This window comes from Dendronephthya gigantea, unplaced genomic scaffold (assembly GCF_004324835.1).
Source record: "Dendronephthya gigantea isolate DGI-Jeju-01 unplaced genomic scaffold, DenGig_1.0 000033F, whole genome shotgun sequence".
Classification (NCBI taxonomy): Eukaryota; Metazoa; Cnidaria; class Anthozoa; order Malacalcyonacea; family Nephtheidae; genus Dendronephthya; species Dendronephthya gigantea.
Window position 1 is genome coordinate 2,068,664 of NW_021163043.1, and position 21,100 is coordinate 2,089,763.

General features: G+C 38.6%; 1 protein-coding gene across 5 annotated transcripts in view; it reads left to right on the plus strand.

Annotated features, from left to right (window-relative positions):
- The window catches only part of LOC114525210, a 34,561-nt gene extending 13,881 nt beyond the window's left edge, over positions 1-20,680 (plus strand). For 4 of the 5 annotated variants that reach the window (XM_028546434.1, XM_028546430.1, XM_028546431.1 and 1 more), the window contains one exon: positions 18,225-20,680. In XM_028546434.1, the coding sequence (XP_028402235.1) occupies positions 18,225-20,618 (2,394 nt within the window). In that variant the 3' untranslated portion in view covers positions 20,619-20,680. Of the gene's footprint in view, positions 1-2,504; positions 2,708-7,275; positions 7,366-16,286 lie in introns of those variants that run through there. The other variant, XM_028546435.1, reaches the window with a different exon arrangement.
- The last annotated feature ends 420 nt before the right edge of the window (positions 20,681-21,100 follow it).

Below are 21,100 nucleotides of genomic sequence, written 5' to 3' on the forward strand. Positions count from 1 at the left end.
TTTACCCTATAGGTAGCTTATTTGCAAGCAAACTAACATCAAGTGGTAAAATAGGATTTTATGACTTCGAACGTGCCTGGTCCACACAAGTACACATGACAAGAATACTGCTTAATAATTAAATACTTGCCTACTGCCAGCATATATTGTAAATTTTTTAATGCGTTCGACACTTGAAAGAAGAACGACGTTTGAAACAGGCCTTAACTGACCCAGAAGAAGAATTTTAAGAAATTTATAAGACCAGATTATTCCTAGAAAAGTTTTTGTAGTATTTTTTGTAGAAAATAATACGCAAACTTTTTAATTCGTAAGCGCTAAGTTAAATTAAATTCCGTTTTCCACTTGCAGAATTTATTCGCGCGAACTGATAAAGAATTAGGAAGCGATCCTACATTTTCGCGGGAAATTTCTTCGCGGTCCAATCACATCACAGGTTTTTAGATTCCGGTTCGCGTCGCGCGAATAAATTCCCCGAGTAGATACCCAGCTGATGTGAATATTTTCTATGAGAATGAAATAGAATGGGAGAGCTTTGTTTTGTTAACTAATAAAACGTGGTATCTTTAATAAACGAACACGCAACTATATTGATCTGTAAGCAAACTAATATCAAGTGTTAAATTAGGATATTATGACTTAGAAAGTGTCTGGTGCACAGTACATATCTGCTTGATATTTAATCATAGGCTATTGGAAGCATTTATTGTAATTTGTATAGATTTGTAATTTTGTAAACCATTTCATGATTTCACTTTGTTGACTGTTGTTGAAATTCTTATTTCGGTTTTTGTCTTACATCTCTAAAGTTGTCTTGTGTGATATCAACTTGGAGGTAAATCAGGTAATTATACCAAGTACCAGGGTTGTTAAAAACTAATAGGATGAAAATTTCTACACATTGAAGACATAATGATTTTTGGCTTTCTGCGAGCATCGGACCGTAGATCAGTTAACTTTTTAAATGTATTTTGTGAGCTAGTTTGAGGCTGGGATGATTATTAAAATGCTGAAGATAAGAGGCAGTCTCCTTTTCAGGCAAGATGCATTTTGGTATCTCAAATTACACCCGTGAGATATTCAAATTCGTCCAGGGATGGAGAGGGGAAGAGAGGGAGGGAGGTGGATAGTTTTATGTTTTGAAAGTTTTTCTCAGTTTTTCTCTTCCGCACCGAATTGCAAGGAATGTTTTAAGACTGCAACAGTGGCTCTGACAGATTTGAATTTTGCTATTGTGGTCATTCCTCCCCAGGAATTCCAGTCGTAACAATTGGAAAAAATGTGGTCCTTCCAATCAATTTTCACTGCGTTCCCATGCAAGGTACCAGATCCGCTCGTCACGACATCTTTGTTTGCCCTTAAACCTGATTCTCATATGTCACCGACGGTCGGCGATGTATTGTTTGTGGTCGTTGACGAAGTAACAAAGCACTTTATTCTCCAGTGATCACCGACAATAGTCATCACCGACCGTCGCTGACATATGAGAATCAGGCTTTATGAAACAACGATTATTAGAAAATGCTTATCAATTTGATAGATTTGGTATATTTATTCAGGACACCGCCGTCTTTCATTAATTAACTTCAAAATTCGACCTCGTCCGATAGTAATCCGGTACTTTGTCAACGGGGCTTTAAGTGTTTTTCATACGCAGGTACACCCTCGGAAGAATGCTTTTACATTATTATTATATACCAAAATTAGCGGAACCAATTGGCAGAACCTCGATATTAACTGAGCTTCTCACTTCTCTATGCTCTCCCCAGTGTTTTAAAAGCGGTATTATTTGAGCTGTTATCTCAAAATATATGATTTAGATATATCGTTCCAGTTTTTACTCCGGCGTCAGCGACGGAGTTGAAAATTCGCCTCGGTTTTGTTTTGTTTTTGTTTTTGTTTTTTAACTTCAAAATTCATTAATTAACTTCAAAATTCGACCTGGTCCGATAGTAATCCGATCCAGCTGATCTGAGATCGTGACGTCATAAAGCGTCTCGACAAAACTGAGTTATCACGTTTATTTGTCCTTATTTTTCGAGTTAATAGTATAAATGGTGAAAAATTTAAATTCTAAGATGCAGTTGGGAAAAAAATAAACGTGTTTTCACATAAGTATAAAAAATAACTTGATATATATTTTAAAATGAAATGATAATTCAATTTTGTCGAAGATCTGGCTTCTGATTGGTTGATTTTTATACCCAGATCAGCTGGATACCTTGTCAATGGGGCTTTAAGTGTTTTTCATACGCACCTACACCCACGGAAGAATGCTTTTACATTTTTATTATATACCAAAATTGGCGGAACTGCGATCTTAACTGAGTTTCTCACTTCTCTATGCTCTCCCCAGTGTTTTAAAGGCGATTTAGATATATCATTCCAGTTTTGTAACTTTAGTTTGCAGCGCCATATAGCTCAGTGGCCACACCCAAAACCTCACCCAGTTCCTGTTCTCTTTGAGTCTTTGTATTTCTTCAAAGTCTGTGTTCCTTATTTTTCAAAATGATCGTATTCTTGACCTAGAAGCTCCCAAAGTAATCCTGGGAAGTGTTGATTTAGTGTTTGGACAAAACTAAAGTTGTTTTAACAAGCTTTATCGAGGCAGACAAGCCCAAAGACAAAGGCATACGGCTTCGGACCAGTCGTGGTAAAAATATACACTACATAGACAAGACAAGATTGCCGAAGGTATTAAATCAAGGTATGTTTTCTCTCATATTGCGATATACGAATGCGTCTTTGTCTATTTTGCTATAAATAACAATGTTTTGACGGGATGGTTTGGTTTATATTTGTGTTTCACGTAGTATATTGCACATTGTTACATTGCTTAGTCAACAAAAATATTCACAATCTTATTTAGCTGGGTAAGGGAAGAATTTATTTTTCAACGTTTCGTAGTTAATATCGTATGCAAAATAATACACCAGTCAGCGCTATAGTTTTGTTTCACGAGTTCTGCTATAAAGCAGTCATTATATTAAAACACATCTAATTTTCAATTTACACAGTGCTCCCCTAGTTTAATACAGGAAATCAACTTTAAAAGTTAAAACATTCACTAATTAATTCATTTAGACCCAGAGACCAGTAATATCTTTCAGGGGGAATATCATCATTTCATTCATTTCTTACATGTCCATTTTAAAAAAACATTTTATTCCACCTGCTGAGATAAAATTATTAGAGTTATCACTAATTAATTAGTTCAGTAAGTTCAACTTCAAATGAAATCACCAATTGTTAGGAAAATTGTTAGGAAACAGATTTGGTTGAAACCAGCGTGGAACTGGATAATTATCACATAACCAGTAAATCATTAGATGAGAATTTTTTTAGAATCTTTTTGCCCATCCAATCCTCCATAGTCAAGCTGTTATTTTTTGTCCTTTAAAAAAATCTAATCCATGCCAAATATGCATGTTTATGACAGGGGAACTCCCCAGTTGGTGCAAAGGGGAAAAATGTTTTTGCAAATGGTTTCCCCTCAGAAGCAACCTTCAAATCAAAGAATAAACATCAAATTTTATAATATTTTTCATGACACATTATTCATACTGTAGTCTCATTTTAACAGATTTATAGGTTAAAACTCACTTGATCACACAGGTCAAACAATATATGTTATATCAATTGGGCGAAATCAAACACAATCCAATGGAGATTTTTCATAATATATTGTAAATTCTAAATTGATTGGATTCTGATTAGGTTACAGTTAAACTATTATAGAAACAAACTTAATCACAACTTGCAGTAAACTATCGTTCTCTCTGGCACGCTTGTCTCACAATGAAGCCAATATTCTTATGTTCTCTGTTTACACTAACACCTAATCACTAATTCAATCACATCTCATGCAAATCAAATAGGATCATGCTAGATTTATTTAAACTTTGAAATAATTATTAACCAAAATAATCTAATAATAATAACTGAAAAAATCAAACCATATGTAAACTGTCTGATCCAGAGGTGATAAAATTAAAAGTCCCATAACACTCTGATTTCCTAACAGTGTTATTCAGACAGTATTCATAAAACTTTCAAATGTTTCTTGCATGTGCATGAGAACTAACATACTACTGTATTTGCAAAATAATTTGTGTGACAAGGCGCTGCACTTGAGACTTCAATCTCGTCCGGAAAAATCCATTTATAAATATTAATTTTAAAAAAGTTATTGTAAATGACCTGTATATGTTCACTGGTTGACTCGAAGGTTTATCAGGTCAGGTTGATTAGGATGTATTCAACTTTTCAATGCATTATTCACCACATGAACATTTCTCATCTTCAAATTGAAAGGAGTTGGGCATTTCACATAATGGCATCAAATGTGATATAACAATTGCCTAAAATAGACAAAACACTTGTCAACGTTTCGACCTGAGGGCCTTCGTCTGGAGAGTTAGAATGAAAGTAAATAGGGGAAAACACATGTTTTGTATGGGGGCAAAACACGTGATAAAAATGGCCCAATAGAAAAAAAAAATAAAAACAACGCCTGACTGGGCTAAGAATAGCCTGCAATGAGTGAAGCCTGATCAGCAACGAAAACATATTACAACCATTGACATATATAATTATACCGTATAATTATACGGTGTTCACCAAACCTTACCCTTAATCGCTTTCAAGATTTGAAAAGGTACTTTTTTGTCAGTGTTAGAACTGGAAGAGTATAAATGATTTTATGTCATCAACACGGTGAGTTCGTCACAGTCACAGGCGTGAGTGTAACTGTCAGTGCTTGCCACAACACAGCGACGCTTTGTCTGTCGTTTTGTCTGCTTTGGCTGTTTGTCCACTGAAATAAAATTGCGAATTTTGTTTTTTGTTGCCTTCAACTGTTCTTAAAGTGAGATTTCATGCGTTTGAGATCTTCGTTGGTTTATGATTCCTCATTGCGATAACCAGAAACTGATTTTTCGCCCTTGATTTTAAATTCGTAAACGTAGTTGCCAGTCTATCCAGATGGTTAGGAAATATTTGAGTGCATAATGGTGGTGTTGTCAGTATACTCGTGTGATAGTGATACTTGAAATACATTGCACATTTCTCGCTTCTTTAAACATAAGGAATACAATTCCGAAATTGTTAACTCATCGCCAGAATAATATGTTGTTACCGACCTTCCTATGCCATTGGAGTCATATCCTGCAGCAACAAATTTTCAGACTACGGTTTAAAGTGTATATGAAATGAAAATTTCGATATCGGGTTTTTTGCATTTTCTAAAAAATTCGTGTTTTCCGATCATAAATATACCGACCTTGTCGAAAAATTCGGACTAGAAGTTTGTAAATACCAGGGGCCGGTTGTATGAAAGCCGGATAGAGCTATCCACCGGATAGTGTTTTTTTCAATCGCTTCAAAATCGCCCGTTATTTGCCACAACTTTGATTAAATCTCAGTATTCCTAAATCAAGGATCCTCTTTAATAATTGTTGCTTTCAAGCTGAAATTTTATCGCTTTTCGAGCATTTTTAGAACGGTTGAAAAAATCACTATCCGGTGGATAGCGCTATCCGGCTTTCATACAACCGGCCCCAGAACTGTTACCAGAAAGCTAAGGAAAGAGTGCATAATGCATGGTAGGCATTCAGGCAATTCAGACTCATAACATTTCTATTGTTCAATTACATTTGGTGTAGTAGTGCAGCTAAGCTGTGTTGAGTCCACGCGTAAAAACGCTCAAGTTGATGCAATATTGATATGAACAGGATGGAACAATGTTGTGCTGCCCACATTGTTCAGAGTTGTCATCAATATTGATGTTGATAACAACTCTGAACAATGTGGGCAGCACAACATTGTTCCATCCTGTTCATATTAACATGCATCAACCTGAGCGTTTTCAGGCGTGTATATAATAGTATTCAGTACAGCGGTAATACTCCACAAAGTTACTATCTATAAATATATCGTCAAATTATGTGTTGAACTGAAATAAAGCCTTTGGTCCTATAATTATATGTATTCTAATTTCTAGCGCGATTGAAGAAATCATGCACTATCCGTTGCATAGCGCTATCCAGCTTTCATGGGCTTGAAATTGACCGTTGTTCGGTATGACTTTGATTAAACTTTAGTTTACACAAATTTGGGATCCTCTTTAATAATATTTAGCCCCAAACCTGTACTTTTGATGCTTTTTCAGCATTTTTAGAACGGTTGAAAAAATAACAAACCGGTGGATAGCGCTCTCCAGCTTTCGTACATGCGATGGTGACTTTCGTCTAACGATCCACTTGCATTTCAATCATCAAAGTAAAATTCCTAAACATTACATAATCGTATTGCTGTGATGGCATTAATTGAACGTGAGCCTAGTTCATTTTCATCCTTGAAAACTTTAGCAAATACTTATTACGAGCAATTCCTAGTCCTTATACAAATTATAGAATCAAAATGCCCAGGGTATAGGGGAGTGAAGTTCTGTAATGTTCACTAATGAGAAAAATAACATGCCTTACTTTATTTTGTGACTTTCACCCTCATTTTTCAAGAAGTTATGATTCTTATTATAAAATGTCGATATTCATTTTGTTTTGTCTCCTTAAAATTGCCACGATACGAGGCTGAAACAGATGATGTTGGTTATATATACGGGAGTAAAGTTCTGTGATGTTTCTGTGATGTATACAGTTATAGAAACACGCGTGGGAGTTTGGGAGAACGAGAAATAATGGGATGAGTGGGTTTTCCACATTATATTATTTATCTGCGAAATATCTTAAAAACAACCTTAAAAATCAAAACTTTTTCATGATTCCAAGATGCAACGGCAACAGATTTAAGAAAACTTATATTATAACAAATCTTAGAATTAAGAATTATCAAAATTTGCTAAATTTTAATGTTTTTTTTCTATGACCGAACCGAATCTATAGTTAGTTTTTATATAAACACAGTTAAACTAGTTATTAAAATATTTGCTATAAGTTATAGATACATTCTTAATGATACCTACTTTTTATTTCTTTGCGAAAATCATGTGTATTTCAGCTTTAAGGCTGTGAAATGATTTGTTTTAGTAAACAGTAATAATAATATTAATTCTATCAAACAAAATTGAGGGTTTGTATAAGATCTGAAATATAAATACGGTCTCCCGCTTCGTGGTCGTGCGATTTTTGCAATGACGCATGAGCACTCCACTCAGTGCAATTACCATTATAAATACGCATCCCACCTGACAATCACATGACATTCTAGCCGCTGATTGGGTGGGTTAAAGTTACAATCAGAATTTGTTCTTTCTAGGTTTAAATCTACATTCCAGTCCATCTGTCCGTTATCCTTCCTGAGAATTTTGACCATGTAGTGGAATCATCGCTTTGAAGATTTGAGAAGGTACGTTTGTGTCATTGTTGGTTCGAATAATAACAGTATGAGTGTCTATTGTATTCTATTGAGTGGCATAGTACAGAGCTGTGACGTCATTACGTTCTTCGAATATTAACAGTATGAGTATCTATTGTATTCTATTGAGTGGCATAGTACAGAGCTGTGACGTCATTACGTTCTTCGAATATTAACAGTATGAGTGTCTATTGTATTCTATTGAGTGGCATAGTACAGAGCTGTGACGTCATTACGTTCTTCGAATATTAACAGTATGAGTGTCTATTGTATTCTATTGAGTGGCACAGTACAGAGCTTTGACGTCATTACGTTCTTCGAATATCATGTAGCTACTCCTATCCGTGGTTGCCAAATATTAAAAGTATAACACGATTGCGAGGCTCAGGGGCTGAAACATGACAATTATCAAACACTAAACAGCTGAGACTAAATACAGTTTTATTTTAACAAACTCGATCCTTATATATTTTAACAGACTCGAGCGCCTGATAGTACTGCATAGACTTACGAAAATATAATACTCCAGTTTAACTGGTTGCATGCTGAGGAAGCACAGCCATTAGTCTGAGAAGAGAAATGTTTTATGGGATGAAGTGTTATTCGTAAAAATAGATTATCGAGAGTCGGCTGAAACAGGGTTTCAAAATTTTCGCTTGCACTAAATGGAATTTATAAAAAAACTTCAATAAATGTTGAATACAAGAGATATTTTCAGAAATTTTTTGGCATCAAAATACATTTAGCTCATACCATGTCTATAAATGAGAACAGGCTTTCAAAATTGGCAAATTAAACGAGACTTACCTGTAAGTCGATGTTTGATTGTGATTCTATCTTGTCATCAGTCGGGAACGAAGGAGTCACATGAGATGCGCATGCGCATTGCCGATCAGTCTTCAACGTGAGTGGTACAGGAAAATGAAGGAACGAAGGAGACGGGAGGGATGGGAATTTGGGCATGTGACTCCTTCGTTCCCGACTGATGACAAGATAGAATCACAATCAAACATCGACTTACAGGTAAGTCTCGTTTAATTTGCCAATTCTATCCTGTCATCAGTCTAGGTCACTACGGAGCCACACGAGATTTCAAAGTCCTGTACTACGAACCGAAGTAAATAACACAACATATCCCAATGATTCACCATATTTACTTAAATTCAATATTACGTAAAGAACATTAACAAGCAAAAACACTTTTATCGTCCCAACACTGTGCTACCAAAATCTTGATTTGAATCCAGGGGCTTTTCATAGAATCGGGCAAACGTCTCTGAGTTAGACCACCCCGCTGCTGTCATAATGTGCTGCATACTTAGTCCTTTCGCCTTACAGTGTGATGTAGATGCTGCACGGCTACTATGAGCCGAATATTTCTCCGTGTCGATCCCTGACGCCCGTAGAACTTGTTTAACCCATCTCGAAACCGTAGCCTTTGAAACCGGTTTGAACGGTTTAATGTAACTCAAAAGCAGTTGGGAATACTGTGTTCTATGGTGTCTAGTTCGTTGTAAATATTCTCTCAGATGACGAAACACGCAAATGGTTTGATCTTCGTGAAACGCACGCAGCTCCAAAGGTTTTAGGTGTCTGCCTGGCTTTGTCTGCTTCAATTTTTCATCAATAGTTATTCTGTATCTGTCTGGTAGTTCCTGGATACAATTTACCTTCATTGTGTGAACTGTCTGGCCCCTTTGTCCCGTCGTGAGGCATAATAGCATGGTGAGCTTCAAAGTTAAATCTCTGAGCGATATTGATCGAAGATCTTCAAAGGTTTTTAAGTAATCCAATACAACCTTAACGTCCCAAATTTCTTTATACCGAGGCAGTGCAGGCTTTAATTCGAAAACACCCTTCATATAACGACACACTAATGGGTGTTCCCCAAATTTAAATCCGTTTTTAGACATTAGTACATTGGACAATGCAGAGCGAGGCTGCGAGCAGTGTTTATCGCACTATAGCCGAGTCCAGCTTTGTACAGTGAAACGAGAAACTCAATCGGGTGCTTCAGATCTGGGTCAAATAAATCCACATTATGTTCCTTGCAATAAATTTTCCATCTGTCTAAGTAAGTTTGATATTGTTTAGTTGTACCTGCTCTCCAAGACGCCATTAGTATCCCCTGTGCGCTTGACGACAAATCGTATCTATCTAGACTTTTCCTGATAAGAGGCACACCAGAAGATTCAATTTGTTCCATAGTGGGTGTTGTTCTTTTGGGTGACTTGGTAATCTGAGTAAATCTGGACTCGCCTTGAGATGTATCGGTTGTTTCTTCATCATTTGAAACGCTTTGGCGTACCAGCCTTGGGTTGGCCAATCCGGCAGCACACAAATTCCCTCGCCTCCCTCCTTCTGGATTTTTGATAATACAGTCGTTATTAAACTGAAAAGAGGAAAGGCATAAAATTTTAACTCACCCCAATTTAACGTAAACGCATCGACTGCAATAGCATTTGGATCAGGTCGGTAGGAAATGTATTTTTGAAACTGTGTGTTGAGACGAGTTGCAAAAAGGTCAACTTCCGGGTAAAAGTCGAGTCTTTCTAAAGCATTAGAAAGCAACAACTTGTCTAACATCCATTCCGACTCCTTTTGGTTTCTTCGTGACTCAAAATCGGCTACCAAGTTGTGTTTACCCGGGATATGTGCCAAACTGATCCAAATGCTCCGGTTAATACACCACTCCCAAATTGTTTTAGCTAGTTTGTTGCACTTCTCCGAGTGGCTTGTGCCCATATGGTTGATAATGTTAACTGCGGTCGTATTGTCACAGCGTATTCGTATGTGAGAATTCTCTTTATCCTGGGCAAACGTCTGTAAGCCAAGCAGAATGGCAAGCATTTCTAAATAGTTTATATGATGAGTGGCTTCTAATTCAGTCCAAGATCCACCCGACGATACCCCAGAACATTCAACCCCCCATCCTAAGAGAGAAGCATCGGTTGTAATTTGATGCTGGGGTTGATCATGTGATAATTTTTGATAAGCAGATTCTATATTGCTGACCCACCATTGTAATTCCAATTTGGCCAATGGTGAAAGCGACATTGTAGTGTCGAAATCACCTTTTGCCACTTTCAGGGCGGTGCTTTTAGCTGCCTCTAAATCCCTATAGTATAAAGGGCCATACATCACCCCAGGAAAACTGGCCACTATCTTTCCAATAACTGTGGCTACAGCCCGAATGGTGAGTGACTTGTTTGATTTTAGAATATTTTCACAAGACTTTTTCAAATCACAAGCTTTTTCAACTGTCAATCGAATAGTCATGGATACTGAGTTTATAATAAATCCTAGTGTGATGATCTCTTGGGCAGGTATAAAAATTGACTTAAGCGGGTGCACTACCCAGCCTAAACTGTCAAACAGTAATATGGTGTCTATAACATTACCAACACACTGATCATAGGACTGGCTTTGTAGAAAGCAGTCATCTATGTGTGCTACTGAAATATGTCCCATTTTGTGCAGAGTTGCTAGAACAGGCTTTAAAGTTTTTGTAAATATCCTGGGCGCAGAAGCCAATCCGTTGGGTAAACATGTAAACTCATAGAGTTCATTCCTCCAAAGAAACCTTAAAAATTTTCGGTCAGCTGTTTGTATCGGGAGTGAATAGTATGCATCTTTCAAATCTAAAGATGCCATGAAACAATTTTTTGTCACCAACTTTACAATAGTTTGGATACAATCCATTTTAAAATGGTGATGAACTACATTGGTATTGAATTGTTTTAGATTCAAAATAAGGCGGTAAGACCCATCCTTTTTGGGTGTAAAAATATACTAGAAATAATTTGGCCGGGCTCATAGACTGCTTTAGTTATTACTCCTTTACTCAGTAATTTGCTAATTTCCCCATCCAAAATAGGATATTCATGGGGTTGAAATTTTTGTGCATTAAGCTAATGCTGGATAGGTGTTTCCATTAGTTCAATATTCACTCCTGATACATTAGAAAGGATCTCTTTGTCGCTGGTAATTTTTGTCCATTCTGCAAAGAAATTGCCCAATTGGCCAGCTCTAAATTTTTTACATGCCTGTTCAAAGTAACTAGAAAGCTTGGGCACAAATTGAGCAAAATTACTTACTGAAGATCGTAGTTGTTTTAGTTTGTTCAATTATTTTGAGTCTTCCCTCTTGCCCTTGTTCCAAGACTTTTTCCTTTTTGGTGGAGGCTTTTGTTGGCTTCTCCATAAAAAATCCTTCTGTGGGCGTTTGTAGGAAGACATGTTTTTATTTGATCTGGCAGAACTATAGTTGTTAGCTTTGTTGGAGTAATTTCTCAAAGAAGAGCTAATAGTGCTTGCCTCTTTAGCATCTTTAAGAGCTTTTGCAAGATCACTGCCAAATAACCATTTACTGTCCGGCTGAATTTCAGCCGAGCATATGGTTGAGTATTCCTGTTTTAGGATTGGTTCAATCTGATCCCTTCGGACCTGCGAAAGTTGAGAATGGGCATGAGCGAACAATGCTACCGTGTCTACGGATTGGGAGAGTAACTGAGAGTAATCATCATCTGATTTAGATGTAGCTAGAGCATTAGTTGTTTGTAAGATTGTGTTCTCCCCGTTGGGCGCTCGCCTTGAGAAGGCTTAACAGAAGATTCATTCTGATCCAACAATCGTACAAGTAAATCATTCAATTTCCCCATTTGACGCACGCGCACTATGGCGTAAAGACGCTAAAAAGTAGTGCTCCGTGACATTTAAAATTTTCACACAATTACTGCTAAATTTTTAGAAACATTATTACGTTATTACTTAAGTAAAGATATCTTGAAAACAACGTTGGTGTTATTTTTTGTTAACTTGGTGTTTTCGCGTATTTCGTGACATTATCAAGATTTGGACATCGAACACTGGTCATTGGAGTGGTTACGCGTTCATTGCTTTTAGCGTGAATAATTTCCAGTGCTACCTCAACTGTGAATTCTGTGAGTTTGAATTGGTTATATTATATATATTTTTGGAACTTTTACGCAAATATTCCGCTATTTCTGAAGTTTGGACCGTTAAATTACATTTGCGAACGTTATTCCGTTAACTGCGTGCTACGTGATTTGGTAAATTGGTTGGTGACGACGCACGCTAATTAGAAACTATGCCGCAAGAAAGCAAAGACGGAGAGCGCGCATTTCAATGTAATTTGTGTAATAGACAATTTGGTTCGGAACGAGGACGGTCGCTACATCTGAATACCTGCAGGAAAAAACATGCCACTGGTGGAGTACGTCAACATGATGGAGAAACGTCGACTGCAGGTAATTCTAGTGTCATCAACCCAGCAAGTACAACCATTTTTCAAAAAAGCCGGTCACCTTGTGTTTGGGGCAACCACACAAAAGACAATCTAAATCAAGTTGTTTCCGCTGCCTACGAGGAGATTGTGTTTTGGCGCAAAAATCTGTTCATGTTGCCAAGTGGAGCTGCTGGAAAGTCTTATGTCAGAGAAGTGGGGAGACTGATCAGTGCTTGGAACAGTAACTCGGAGAACTTACACGACGTTTCCTTAAAACTCGTTATGATCATGCCTGCTCTTCTCTTGCAAAAACCAAGTTTCAAATCGAGATCCAAAGACCATGTGTCATGCTTGTCGCGGCGCATGGCGTTATGGGAGCAAGGGAATTTTGATGAGCTGCTTCGGGAATGCAGGACCATCCAATCAACGCTGATTGCTTCTAGGAAGGTCTCCATTGAACAACTTTCCAAGACCTTCGCTAGTCTTATGCTCCGTGGTAAAGTGAATGCAGCCCTGCGTTTGTTGGATGAGCAATCTTCTGGTGGAGTTCTACCTCTGAATGACGTTGTGTATAAGGACCTTCAGCAAAAACATCCAGCTGCACAACCCGAGGACTCTTCCGTCATGTTTGATGGTGAGATACCCTTTATTGATCCAGTATTGTTTGCCAACATTGATGAAGCAGCCATATCGAAGGCAGCATTGAGAACGCATGGTGCTGCTGGTCCTTCTGGTCTTGATGCACTTGGCTGGCGGCATATTTTAGTGTCTCGCAATTATGGGGACGCTGGAAGAGATCTACGATCCGCGATTGCGTTAATGGCGAGAACACTTGCAACACGGAAGGTTGATATTGAACCAGATCAGACCACAAGTTTGGAGGCGTTTTTGGCGTGTCGCCTAATACCACTGGATAAGAACCCAGGTGTTCGTCCCATCGGAATTGGTGAAGTGCTTCGTAGGATCATCGGGAAGTCAATTATCTTTGCAATCAAGCCTCAAATCATGGAAAGTGCAGGTGATGTTCAGCTTTGTGCTGGACAACCAGCTGGCTGTGAGGCGGCAGTTCATGCCATGTCAGAAATCTTTGCAGAAGATGAAACGGATGCTGTGTTATTGGTGGATGCCACAAACGCATTCAACTCAATTAATCGGAGAATCATGTTGCACAACATTCAGTACATTTGTCCTGCCATGGCAATTTACACCTTCAACTGTTATGTCACAGCATCAAGATTGTTTGTCCAAGGAGGGAAAGAAATTACTTCTGCAGAAGGTACCACACAGGGTGATCCATTAGCCATGCCGCTGTATGCTGTTGCCATTACACCCTTGCTGCAGTTGATTAAATCTGATGAAGCTAGCGATGTTCGACATGTTGCCTTTGCTGATGACCTTAGTGGTGCTGGTACACTTGCTCATTTGCGTTCCTGGTGGAAGAACATTGTTATTTATGGTCCCCGTCTTGGTTACTATCCGCGTGCTGACAAATCCTGGCTGATTGTGAAGCCGCACCTGGAGCAGACCGCCAAAGAGATGTTCGCTGGAACTGGTGTTCGTTTAACAACTGAAGGACATAAGTACCTTGGAGGATATCTTGGCTCTGAAGATGGGAAAGATAAGTACATCTCGTCTTTAGTTAGTAAATGGTGTCAGCAAATCCACGTTTTAAGTGAAATTGCTAAATTTGAGCCCCAAGCTGCATATGCTGCATTTGTATCAGGGTTTCGGCACAGATTTACTTACCATATACGCACTGTTCCAGGTATCAAGACTGCGATGCGAGTGGTAGATGATTCCGTCAGCCTGAAGCTCCTGCCAGCGCTCCTAGACAACCGTAGTGTTTCCATCCATGAGAGGAAGTTACTGTCACTGCCGACGAGAATGGGGGGTCTTGGAATACCTATCTTCTCCGACCTGTGCGATGAAGAAAATAGAACTCAAAGACCATCTGTCAAAATCTCTCAAGCAAGATCGTCCATCAGAATGATGACGCTCCAGCAAATGAAACTGGATCATCCATCTACGATTTGCGCCGTGAGATAATTAATCATCGACATGCCCAAAACAAGCTAGTGTTGCAGAACTTGAGATCAAGTATGAGTGAAGAGCAAATTCGAGCAATGATCTGCCCAGTTGAAGGGATCCTCAGCTTGGTTGACAGCACTGCCACTTGCTAATGAAGGGTATGTCCTCACGAAACGAGAGTTCTTTGACGCAATCTTATGCGTTATCGGTGGCCATTGAAGCGCCTTCCATCCTTCTGCGCTTGTGGAAAATCTTTCACCGTGGACCATGCCTTGTCGTGCCTGAAAGGAGGTTTTATTCATCGACGACATGACGAAATCCGTGACCTTCTCGCTTCTGCCATAGACGACGTGGCCTATGACGTTTCTACTGAACCTGCTCTTGCTCCTTTAACTGGCGAAGTACTTCCATCCAGTGCTAATTCCGCCGACGACGCCAGAGTGGACATAGCTGCGAGAGGTTTCTGGCAGAGATGTGAAAAAGCATTTTTTGATGTCAGGGTGTTTAATCCTTATGCTTCGACACATCGACGCCAGACTCTTACCAGCTCGTTTAACGCCAACGAACGTGAGAAGAAACGTCATTATAATCAAAGAATTGTTGAAGTTGAACATGGCTCCTTCACCCCTGTCGTTTTTAGTGCCTATGGTGGATGTGGAAGGGAGACTTCTCACTTCCTCTCGTTCCTAGCAGGCAAACTGGCTGAGAAAAAGAACTTTAGTTCCTCCATCGTTCTCAACTGGTTACGTAAGAAGATAGCTTTTGCTCTTCTTCGCGCTAGGGTTGTGTGTGTTCGTGGTAGTCGTTCCTGGAGAACTTTAAACATTCCTTCAACTACAGATATCTCGTTGTCGGAATGGAACTCTAATATTAGATAAAGTAGTTTTCTCTAGTTTATATTTATATTAAGTTTATATGCGTAATTTTATATTTTTCCTCTTGTATTGTGCATGCATTATAAAAAGTATATGATATCGATTTATTATGTATTTATAGTAATGTTCGAATAAATTTTATTATTAATTTCCCCATTTTGTTATCAATATTACTGAGAGCAATGTTCATATTTGTCTCGGTATTTTCCCTTGAACGCTCGTCCAAAGAATTCTCAATATCGGCCGGCGTGTTTATGGATGAATGACTTTGCTCATCCATATTAATACCAAGGAAATTCCTAAAATGCAAAATATTTAGAACATATGATACTTACGTATTATTTCGTCGTTCTCCAAACGGAAATTTGCAGATATTTACCTGGATGGTTCAGAAATTATAGGATTTATGTCAAGAACTCACTTAGTTGAAATAGACTTTTCAGCGAAGCACGAAGCACTGATCGGTAATGCGCATGCGCATCTCATGTGGCTCCGTAGTGACCTAGACTGATGACAGGATAGAATTTATGATATCAAGAAAAATCTCATTTCCGCACACTAATAAGACAGACGGAATATTTATGGAAATTCTAAAATTAAGTTCTGGTGAGTTTGTCATATGGCTGGTAGCAAGTCAGAAACGTTAGTCCTAAAACATATGTCTCTTCACAAAATTATTTTCACCAGAAATCCCTTCGTTTAACAAGATCCTTGCGGCTTGTCGGTGTAGCCTATATAATTAATACAACCATTTTATTACAGTAATTTACTCTGTCCTACGCCATGGCTTCTGTCGATCTGCAAGAAAAAGCAAATTTTGCAAGACTCAGCAGACTTTTAGTTGACAAAGGAACTGAGGCTTTGAGAAATACATTTGATACCATCCATCCACCTGTTAGTCTACCTGGAGTACTGGCTGCAAAAAAAACATCTCTTCAAAAGTTAAAACCTCGAGTTATTAATAATTCCCTGTGGGATTTACTGTTTCCTCCGTCTGGCAACCCACCAGATTCGAAAACCTTTGATGTCACATTACTTACAGTTCTATTCCGAAACATTTGTGGTTTTCCATCAAAAACAATATGGGATGTGATGCCTCCGGATTGGGATAGATCAACGCAAGCGAATATCACAAGAATCAAGTTATACAGAAATGAAGTTTATGCACATGTAACAACAACTCGAGTTGACAATTCAACATTTGAGTCTTTATGGAAGAAAATTGCGCAGTGTGTCGTAGAATTGGGCGTTTCACAGAGTGATGTCGACGAAATAAAAGCTTCATCCTTCGCGCCTGAGGATGAAAATTATGTCGAAATCCTGAAACAGTTGAGAAGTATTGAATGCATTTTAGATCATCTGACCCGAGCTTTGGAGGAAAATCACCGAGAAAGTGATGAAGATATCCTGCGAAAACTTGCAAAGCATAATTTTAAAAATAAAATTAAAAGAAAAATGAAATTTTTCCTACCTGGAACGAGAGAGTGGTTGTTAAAAGAAGTTGACGAGTGGTTTTGTAGCAGTGAGAGTGACTCAAGAATAAAGTTAATAACAGCTGGACCAGGATTTGGTAAAAGCGTGTTTGCCGCTAAAGTCTGTGAAGAGTTTGAGAAGAATGGGAAGCTGGCTGCTTGTCACTTTTGTGATTTCAGCAATTCAAACCTAAGAGATCCTATGGTGATGTTGGAGTCTCTCGCAAGTCAGATGTGTACGAGCGTCCCTGGTTTTCAAGAGGTGCTCCTTGATCAGTTAGGACGACGTCATCAAGTCCAAAACCTGAGAGATGCCTTCCAAATATATTTGCAAAATCCCTTAGATGAATTGGTAATAAAAGAGCCGCGTTTAGTCGTGATCGATGGCTTGGATGAAAGTGCTGCAGATAATAAGAATGAAATTACGCATTTGATTGCTGAATATTTTCCTGATCTTCCCGAGTACATCAAAATCTTGGTGACGAGCAGGCCAGAGATTTCCGTTACTGATCTAACACTAAGAGACGATCAAAAGACAGACATTTCCAATGTTCATGACAACAATAACTTAGATCTTGAACTTTATTTTAAAGAATGTTTCCCAAGTTTAGTCGGCAGGGAAGTGGATGAAAGTGAAGTGAGCCGTGATTTGTATGAGTATCCATATCTTTACCGCTTAATATGGTATAACTCAATTAGTTTACTTTCTATTTTTGTTGCTAAATGCCAGGGCTCATTTCTCTATGCATATCACTTTCAATCTGGGCTAAGGGCTCGCCATGATCTTGAGAAGATAACAAATAATGACGTTATGGAGTTTCTTCCTGATGGGCTGAATTCTATTTACCAAGGATATTTCACTCGCCTTGAAGACGAAATTAACGCCATAAAACATGAAAAGTTCGATGTGTTGAAAATTTTAGAAATGCTGGCTGCTTCCGAAGGACCTCTTCCCCTCACTTTCGTCGCTCAGGCTTTTGGTTTAGCTCCAGATTGTCGCGAAACGAAAGACATCATCAACAAAATTAATGAAACCGTATCGTGCTTGTTGTACGTTTCAGATGACATGTTAACCGTTTTTCACAAATCCGTTATTGATTGGCTTCAAGCAAAGGGGTACAAAGATCACCAGTATACTGTCAAGGTCGATGATGGACATGGATTGCTTTGGCTTTTATGCGAAAAGGGTTTTCAGGAAATTGTGGAAAATGTTCGCTCAGGACTTGAGGTGAAGTTTACTAATGACGTGGAATACGCTCTGAAACATGGTTTAAAACATCTAGAAAAGTGTGAAATGGAGGAAGGTGTCTTTTGGTCAGTTGATGTTATTATCGTATGTTATATGTTAACTGTAAACGATTCAGATGTATTGCTGCGTTTCTGGCTCACAATACTGCAATGTTCCTGGATTAAAAAGGAAGATTTACGCGCCTGCATTTCGTACCATGTCAGTGAATTTGGGCCTTTGGAAAGTGCCCTGGAATTCGTAATAGAACATTACGAGTATTCAAAACAATTTCTTTCGACAGTAGTTTCACAATCGTATTTACAAGGGGTTCTTACACATTCTCCAGAAGGTTATTTTAGCGTTGATGAGAAGAAAATCGCGGAGACGCTACTATCAAACGTTTCACCTTTTGTCGAGTCGAATTCTTACGAAGTTTTGGTTTTGCCGCGAGCAGTCTGGAAACACAGTGACTTTGGTCTTATTACAGCTGTTGCTTTATCTAACGATGCGAAAAGGGTAGCAGTTGTAATAGAGAATTTTATCCATGTGTTATCCCTACCAACTTTAGTTGAAATTATGAATTATTCAACAAAATTGAAAAGAATTTCATGCTGCACATTTTCTCCAGACGATTCGCTCATATTATTTGGTAAACTGGAAACGGCGTTTAACATTGCTGGAAGAAAGGAAGTTCCATTTTTCCCTGGAAATGAAGAGACGTTCGAGACCTGTGCATTTTCCCGTAACGGGAAAAGACTGGTGACTAGCGACGGTTCAAATACCATTAAACTATGGGACGTTGCTAAACAAAAAATGCTGTCGTCGCTTTGTGCTGGATTTCCTGTTCGTTGGTGTTCTTTTAGCGTCACAGGGTTATTTATTATTGGAAATTCGGATTCTCTATCTGATCCGGGTTATTCGTTGTGTGTTTGGAACGCCATCACATTGCAAAGAAGTGATAAGCGAAAATTATCTCAGGGGGAAAGGGAGAAACCAGATGTGTTAAAGAGTACGAAATGTGAACGATGTTTTCAGCGGGTATTTGAGGCACTAAATTCTAAACACTTAGAAATAAGGAAAAGTTGGACTCAATATGATATGTTTTTGTGTCCGTGGATCTGCAAAGGTGTGGTGTGTATTTTTTCGGAAGAATTTTGTTATTCGAGTGACACAGAAAGTATTCCTTTGACTGCGATTGTTGCTTGGAACTATCTTCTTGCTGCTCCTGACAATCGTTTCCGTGCAATCAAAATACCAGCCTTAGAAGATAATCTGTGGCTCTATTCAGATTTTGTAAAACTAATTGTCTTTAAAACATTAGCTCCTAAACAAGCGCAATTATGTCTGTCGCAGGCAACGGTCGTTTATTCGAGTTCGTTTTCTCCTGACGGCTCTCGACTTGCATCCTGCAACTCAGATGGATATATCAACGTATGGAATGTCTATACCAGTCAAGTTGAACAACGTTTCAAAATCAGTCAATGTGGGTCAAGGTTTTTATGCTGGTGGTCGGAAGATTTCTTGTTTGTGATTAGTGAATTTAACGAGATTCCCAAATTAACGCGATACCCGGTAGATGACAATCTAGAGATCGTGTTTACTCACAGTCAGGACGTGGCGCTAGAGAACTTTTCTGAAGACTTGTCTGAATTCAGGCAAGAGGGCTGGTCTGACGGCCTATATTCAAAGCCAAAGGTTGGTTTTTCTGAAGGCTTTGTCAGCTTGGCTCTCGGAGGCTTCAAACCCGCGATAGTTCTCGATGTCAGAGATGTTGATGGTCCTGTAATGCTCAATTTGCCTGGAATTGAGCCTGAGATGGAAATGGAAATCTCGCCTGGTGGTGCCTTTATCTCTGGTTGTAATAAAAATGAATGTTATATTTGGAAAAGAAATACCAAAAAACCAACTTCGTATGAAGTCTTTTATCACCGTGATGCTTTAAGATTCCGCAGTGAATTAGCCGTAAGATTCGGTAATGATTCCGACGTCGCTATAGTCATGGAGAGGAGTATTGATGAGAATCAGATAATTGATCTGAACACTGGTGATTGTCAAAATATAGCGTCTCGATTCAATCCTGTTCATTCGTTCACCAGGTCATTTTGTATTAACATGAGAGAAATTGTATTAGCTTTATTTGATAACCTGATAATATTTTTTGATATGTACTCTGGGGCGATTCTCGACACGTCCTATCATCGATACTTGAAGGCTTTTACGTCAAGCCAAGCAATTAAACTTTCCCCAAAAGAGACCATGCTGGCTTATCCTGACCGTAAAGGCGATATGGTGTTTCTTCGACTGTCTATTCCACAAAATCCTTTGTTGAACGATATTAAGCAACTAGCAGTTGCTAGGTTGGACTATATTAAACAAGGGAACTTCCTTCGTTGAACGATATTGAGCGAGATGCTGTAGTCAATCCTTGTAATCAATGTCTCTCGCGGAAAAACTTTTTAGGAAAATTTGCACAAAGCTGTTTTCTTAAATGTTTGTTTCCCCGCAAATTGTTTATACACATTAAATAAGAATGTCTTTATTCTTAAAAATAACTGAAATGAACCCGTTCACACGAAGACGAAAACCAATAGGAGAAGACTTAGTTGATGAAGACTTTGTTATGAACGACAGGTGTTTTGGAATTGATTTTTCAGTTAGGATATTTCATAATGGATTTAGCGAACAATAACATGAAAAACTATCATCCAGAACATTGTTTTCGGGCAGCGGCTAGACTTTGCTTGGAGCTGGTCTAGAATGGAGAAGTAAGACACCTCCTTCCCTCCGTTTGTCTGGGAGTTCACCTTGGGCAAGTGATAGCACTCCCTTGCCTCCCTAACTAGGGTTACAGTTTGTTGAACAAAACAAAGATGATA